Source organism: Arachis duranensis, chromosome 10 (genome assembly GCF_000817695.3).
Source record: "Arachis duranensis cultivar V14167 chromosome 10, aradu.V14167.gnm2.J7QH, whole genome shotgun sequence".
Taxonomy (NCBI): domain Eukaryota; kingdom Viridiplantae; phylum Streptophyta; class Magnoliopsida; order Fabales; family Fabaceae; genus Arachis; species Arachis duranensis.
Window position 1 is genome coordinate 63,363,602 of NC_029781.3, and position 6,896 is coordinate 63,370,497.

Sequence of the window (6,896 nt, forward strand, 5' to 3'; positions counted from 1 at the left end):
TCTTTTCATCATTTGATAGGTATGTTACTTGCATTTCTTCAATATCATTTTGTATAATATCATTTCGGTTCACTGTAGGTTTGGATTTAGGTTCACTATTTGTTTGGATTTCGGTTCACTATAATGATTAAATATCATTTTTGTTTAATACCTTTGTTAAATATCTATCATTTGCAGTGCTGCTCAACCTAGGGAAAGGGAAGATGAAAGGCCTTCCTTTAAGCTTGGGATAAGTCCACCAGCATCTCAACCAAGTCAGCCCTCTCAACCGACTGTTTCATAGCTTAAAATCCTGGAAGAGGCGGTGAGATGCTGGAGTGACATCAGCATTAAAGTTTGCTGAAGCAACTTCTTCAGAACCAACCTTACCAGCTTCTGAAGTTTACAAAACTCCGGAGAAAAAGACAAAAATCACAAATGAGTTGATTGAAAAGTGTTATCATTGGATGGCACATGTAAAACAGACAAAAGATGGTAGCAATGAATACAAACCAGTATTTGTCTTGAAACATGAGGCACTCTACGAGGGATTAAGAGAATATTTCATGTCTCTAATGCTCGAAGAACAACTGCATGCCACGGTAAATCCTTTGCCAATTCCGTTAACATTAATGATTTTTTTTAAACACTTTTATATAGTATATCTCATAAATTTTCATCCTGTAGGTGGTTAGTATACACAGCATGATTTTCAACGAAATAAAAGTTCGGCGGTATCAAGAACAAATATACATTGTGCCGCTGGATATTGTGGTAAGCTAAATTTCTTATTCACTGCTGATTCCTGTTCTGTTGAGTTCTTTTGCATGAACAAAACTTTTTTCTTGATGATTGAATGTTTTTCATGTTTTATTCAGCATATGATTTGTGTTCGGTTCAGTGGAAATCTGATTTAACTAATGTTCATTTTGCAGAATATTATGTTGGGAACACATGGCATGGAGTACACTGATAAGAGGACAAACAAGGCTTACAGGTTTGATATTGAGCAGTATGCCTACCACCACCAGTTTCTTGACAAAAGGAAACTTGCATCGCATCCATTTCTAAGTTGTAATTTCTAAAAATTCTTTGATAATTCTCTTTGCTATTGTTTCGACTGAAATATTCTATAATTTTTCAAAACTTCATCTATTTGTCCCAATTTGTAATGGAGGGCATTGGTGGTTGTGGATTGCTGATGTCAACAAAAGGGAATTCTATGTCCTTGACCCTATCAATAAGCCAAAAAAATATATACCTAAAGCAAGAGTGCAACTGAACAAATTTGTGGTAAGTTATTTTGTTGTAAATTATTCAAATTATTCTATACATGAGAGGAGTTCGGTTCACTGTTGTTGGTTCTCTTTATTTACTTTTTTTGCTCTTTCAGGGTTTTAATAATTTCCTAGATGAGGGTGTAGGCTAGGGCGGAACCCTTAATGGAGGCTGGATTGGGAGAGGAGGCATAGTATATCCAATTGAATCGTCAATGTACAAAGTAAGAATCTTTCTCTTCTATGATGCTATTTTTAATGTGTTTTATTTTGTATACTATTGATCGTATTATACTCAATTCTTGCTTAGCTATGATTGTGGAATATACGTGATGAAATGGCTCGAAACAATTGACCCACAAAAAATCAAAAGTGGGAAGAGATATAAATATAAATCTTGGACACAAGTAAGTACTTTCTATATTAATAAACTTCTTTCTTTTTTTATTTGATAGTGTAACTAGGGCTTTGAAGTTTGTTGTTACTATATTCAATAGTTATTTTCCATGCAAAAATACTATTCTTGTTGATTGAAATTTGATCACCATTTATTCACCACATAAAAAATGTTCGGTTCGGTGGCTTTTATAATTTTGATTCACCAGGTGAATGTTTTTCGGTTTGGTGGCCTCTTTTTAATTTGTTCAGGGTTTACGGTTACTGTGATTGCATTGTTACAGTATAACTAAGGCTTTGAATGAAATTTGTTGTTATTTAATGTGATTTTGATTTAATTAATATTTAAAGTAGAGATTTAGGGTTTTTGTCATTGCATTTTTACAGTATAATTAAGGTTTTGAATGATATCGTTCTTATTTCAGTTGGGTTCATTTTTTATGTAACTAATTCCTTTCAATTGAAATGTAGGAAGATATTGATAGCTTCAGGTACCAATATGGTCCGCACATTCTGTTGCATGAAATGAATAAAATCAGAGACCAAGTGATTTGGAAATCTCATGCAATAATACTCCGAAGCCATCTGTTACCCTCTCCAGCCCTTATTGTAAATTCACATCTGAGAATTTAGATAGTAAATAGCATATACTATAATTGACTGGTTGTGATTTACAATATTTTGTTTAAAATGTTTAAAAAGAAAAAAATGATTACTTCAAATGTATATATGTCAATATTAATGTAAATATTAATGTTAATATTTATATTTGATTCAAAATAGATTACTCATCTGAGATGTTAATTTATATATCTCTTGGAACTGTCTGGCTGCTGTTTTAATCCAGGTTCTCATTAATTGCAATCACTATATTTACCAATACATTACGAACACCAAACAAACACAGTGAACCGAAATTAATATAGTAGGCGAACCGAAAGTTGCAAATACATTGTACAGAAATTCGGTAAGCTAAACCTTAAACTCAAAACCCTAAATCGTGAACCCTAAACACTAAACTGTAAACCCTAAAACCCTAAACCCTAAAACCTAAACCCTAAACCCTGAACCCTGAACCCTAAACCTTAAACCTTAAACCCTAAACTCTAAACCCTAAACCCTAAACCCTAAACCCTGAACCCTAAACCCTAAAACCATAACCTCCAAAACCCTAAACCCTGAACCCTAAACCCTGAATCCTAAACCCTAAACTTTGAACCCTAAACCCTAAAATCTTAACCCCTAAAACCCTAAACCCTAAACCCTGAACCCTGAACCCTAAACCCTAAACCCGAAACACTAAACGCTGAAATTAACCCTAGACTAAGAACAGTAGACGAATAAAAAAACTGCATATATCAATACACTAGACGAATCGAAAAACTGCATATATCAATATAGAATTTCACAAAAAAGTGACTATTCATTAAAGACTAACAACATTTAGAAATTAACCCTGTTATAACTATAGTGAACCGAAATTTGTTCACGAGTGAACCAAAATTTACATTAATAAAAACTAAAACTTGTACAATCCTCTCTTGGATAATTCATATATGGCTCATTGTAAAAAGTGGAGTTTGACTGAATTGATGATCCGGAGTCTAAAAGGTTCAACTACAAAAGACATAATTAATTGTATATTAGCAAAATGAACAATTGAATTTTTAACTAATCAAAAGCAAGTCAATTTTACCTCGCTTGGAGCTGTCTTTTTCTTTTTCTTCATGGCATTTAAGATCTTTTTTTCAGGTTTGATCCAAGTCTATTCTTGGGCCGACCTCTTGTTTTGACACGTAGTGAACTTTGAAGGTCATTCACATTGCTTAATGTCGCTTCTTTGTGGGTTAACAAACTTTTTCCTTTGCTTCTCTCTTGATATTCTTCCATCTCCACCATGACCTTGTCAAATGCTCGGTGCAGAATTCCAGTCAACTCTTCAGACTCGGATGCAAATTCACATATATTGTGAGACCGAAACACTAATTCGTCAAATCTCTTACTTCTTGGCTCTAGTAGAGGTTCATCTTAACTACTCTTGATGCGTGTGTGTCTCCTTTTTATGTTCTTGCTCCAGCGTTCCAATATGTATTTCGGTGCCACGTTATCCACTCACTCAAAGCTTAGGACGCTTAGGGAATGGCGGCACAATATGCCCCTAGACTCAAACAGCAAGCGATGGCACTTTACATCTCGTGATACTACGTCATAGGTGACGACAAACTTGTTGAATGTGGAGTTGGAAACCTGCTCTATGACTTCATATGTTGTGAAACCTAGGGTGGAATGCATTGATCTTGTGATATAGTTCACTTTACCTTTGAATTGAGCTTGAACTTCCCTGAACTTCTCATGGGTATATACACACTGAAACTATGCCTCTATTGCTGATTTTGTTGCGCACGGTATCACGGTGTGAAAATCTGCAGCATCGAATTCTCTCTCTGCTTGCTAGGCAATTGTCGTATTGCTTCACGAATTGTCTCAAGGAGCTATTCCATGTGATGAACTTGTTGAAAAATGAATGCATGCTCTCTCTCCTTTGTGTGCTTCTCATCCCGGTCCAAAAGTGGTGATCCAAGTAGACTGGAATCCATATATGGCGATCCTCGTACAACTCTGCAAACCAAACCGAAGCCATAAGGTGTGGTGAACCGAAAATAGTGCATGCTTTGGGAAAAAAGATATGAGCATACAAATAATTCGAATTGATATCTCAATTACCTGAAAGCCACTTGTTGCCTCCGAGGCCGTACTTTCTAAGGAAATCGATCCAGTTTCTGTCAAATGCTTCTTTTTTGTACAAGTTCCAAACAACATGGCTCATCTCTTGTTCAATTTCGTTGTGTCCCTTGTAGCCATTTAATTTGCTTGGAATCTTCTTCATAACGTGCCAGATGCACCAACGGTGAACTGTTGTTGGCAAGCACAGCTCAATTGCCCTTTGAATCAATGCGTATTGATCGATAAGAATACCTTTTGGTGCCTTCCCTCCCATGCAACGTAGCCAACACTCAAATAGCCATTTGAATGATTGGATGTCCTCATTTTTCATCAGCGCGCATCCAAGAAGTGTCGACTGGCCATGGTGATTCACGACAACAAAAGATCCTAAAATAAAATTGTACCTGCATAAATAATAAGCACAAGGTGGTGAACCAAAATATATACACTCACTGAACATCAAAAATATATTTGAAAGAACCGAATACCTGTTTGTGTTATAAGTGGTGTCAAATGAAACCACATCTCCGAAATAATCAAATGCAGCCCTACTTCTTGCATCGGCCCAGAGTGCATGTTTAATGCAGTGATCGGCTTCAAGGTTGAGCTCAAAGAAGATATTTGGGTTCTTCTCTTTCATTCTTACTAGGTACTTCCCAAATTCTTTGGCATCGTCTTCTTCGAAAATATTCCGTACTTCCCTTGTGATGTAATTCTTGACGTCTTTTTCTATAAAACCTAGTTCACGGTGGCTGCTGATAAACCCCATTTGTAGGGTTTATCTTGTATTGATTTTAGGGGATTTTATCACCTTTTACCCACATTTATTCAATGAAATAGCATGGTTTTGTATATTCTCCTTTAATTGTGCTTAAGAGTGAAAACATGCTTTTTAGGACTTAAAATAGCTAAATATAATTCTCCTTGATTCCATTAGATGCCTTGCTATGTTTGTTAAGTGATTTAAGGTTTAGGAGGCAAAGATTGGATCAAGGTAATGAAGAAAGAAGCATGAAAAGTTGGAGAACTCATGAAGAAATGAAAGAACCGAAAAGCTGTCAAGCCGAACTCTTCGTACTTAATTGGCCATAACTTGAGCTACAGAGGTCCAAATGATGCGGTTTTAGTTGGGTTAGAAAGCTAACATCCGGGGCTTCGAAACAATATAAGATTTGCCATAGTTGCTACACGTATGGTGGCGCGCACGCGTCGTTGCTGCCACCTGGTTCACTTAAAGCAAAACGTGGCCAGCGAATTCTAAAGCCTTGTGGGCCCAATCCAACTCATTTCTGATGCTATTTAACCCAAGGAGTGAAGAGGGAAACAAAAGTTAGTTACCATTAGTTTAGTTTAGCTTAGTTTTTGAGGGAAAATTAGTTTTAGAGAGAGAAGCTCTCACTTCTCTCTAGAACTAGGATTAGGATTAGGATTAGTTCTGATTTGAGGTAATTCATGATAATTGTGATTTCCTTGATTGTTGTTGTTAATTCTTTGCAATAATTGTTGTTAGATTCTATTCTTGTTGTTGATTTACTATGTTTTCCTTTTGTGCCTTCCAAGTGTTTGATGAAATGTTGGTTGGATTTTAGTGTAGATTTTGTTCCTCTTGGCCTAGGTAGAGTAATTAGTGACACTTGAGTTATCTAATTCCTTTGTTGATTGGTAATTGGAGAGATTGCTAATTGGTTTGGAGTGCACTAAAGCTAGTCTTTCCTTGGGAGTTGGCTAGGACTTGTGGCTCAAGTCAATTCATCCACTTGACTTTCCTTTATTTAGTAAGGGTTAACTAAGTGGTAGCAATGAACAATTCTCATCACAATTGAGAAGGATAACTAGGATAGGACTTCTAATTTTCATACCTTGCCAAGAGCCTTTTATAGTTGTTAGTTTATTTTCATTGCCATTTACTTTTCATGCTTCTTATCCAAAAACCCCAAAATAACTCACAACCAATAACAAGACACTTTATTGTAATTCCTAGGGAGAACGACCCGAGGTTTGAATACTTCGGTTTATAAATTTAGGGGTTTGTTTTAGTGACAAACAACTTTTTGTATGAAAAGATTATTACTTGGTTTAGGAACTATACTTGCAACGAGAATTCATTTGTGAAATTCTAAACCATCAAAAATCCAATCATCAGCTGCCAGCTGCTGCCACAAATGATTGGTAAGTTTTGCTCGGTCTGATTCCAGCTTCCTCGTGGGTTTCAATGGTGCGACGCACGAACATTCTAAGATCCTATGTTGTTTGAGCATCTCAGCCTGGTCTGGACAACAAGGATGTGAGTGATTCAAAACAACTTTGGAAATTGTCCAAAAATCAACATCCTTCATTATGTGTACGTAAATTCTAGCCAGACAATTTAACCCAACTGAAGGGTTTGTCTTCAAAATTAGAGATATCTTTGATTTTCACCTCCCCTCTCTGGAGCATACAATTAGTTGATTCTTAATCTTGTCTCCGTCCCGATTCGTGTTCCTTATTTTGGTGAAAAAACCAACAAGTTTGGAATAATGT

General features: G+C 36.1%; 1 protein-coding gene across 1 annotated transcript; it reads right to left on the reverse strand.

Moving 5' to 3' along the window:
- Positions 1-4,002: 4,002 nt before the first annotated feature.
- LOC107469780 (protein FAR-RED IMPAIRED RESPONSE 1-like) lies at positions 4,003-5,145 on the reverse strand. Its single transcript, XM_016089156.1, has 3 exons — positions 4,865-5,145; positions 4,377-4,780; positions 4,003-4,271 (listed from the first exon to the last, which is right to left on the reverse strand). Exons 1-3 carry the CDS (start codon positions 5,143-5,145, stop codon positions 4,003-4,005), a joined length of 954 nt encoding a protein of 317 aa, XP_015944642.1.
- Positions 5,146-6,896: the final 1,751 nt, after the last annotated feature.

Coding starts and splice junctions, on each gene's coding strand:
- LOC107469780 (XM_016089156.1), bottom strand. CDS start 5,145: ATGGGGTTTATCAGCAGCCACCGTGAACTAGGTTTTATAGAAAAAGAC. Junction 4,781..4,864: donor ACCACTTATAACACAAACAG/GTATTCGGTTCT, acceptor TTATTTATGCAG/GTACAATTTTATTTTAGGAT. Junction 4,272..4,376: donor AGGCAACAAGTGGCTTTCAG/GTAATTGAGATA, acceptor TTTGGTTTGCAG/AGTTGTACGAGGATCGCCAT.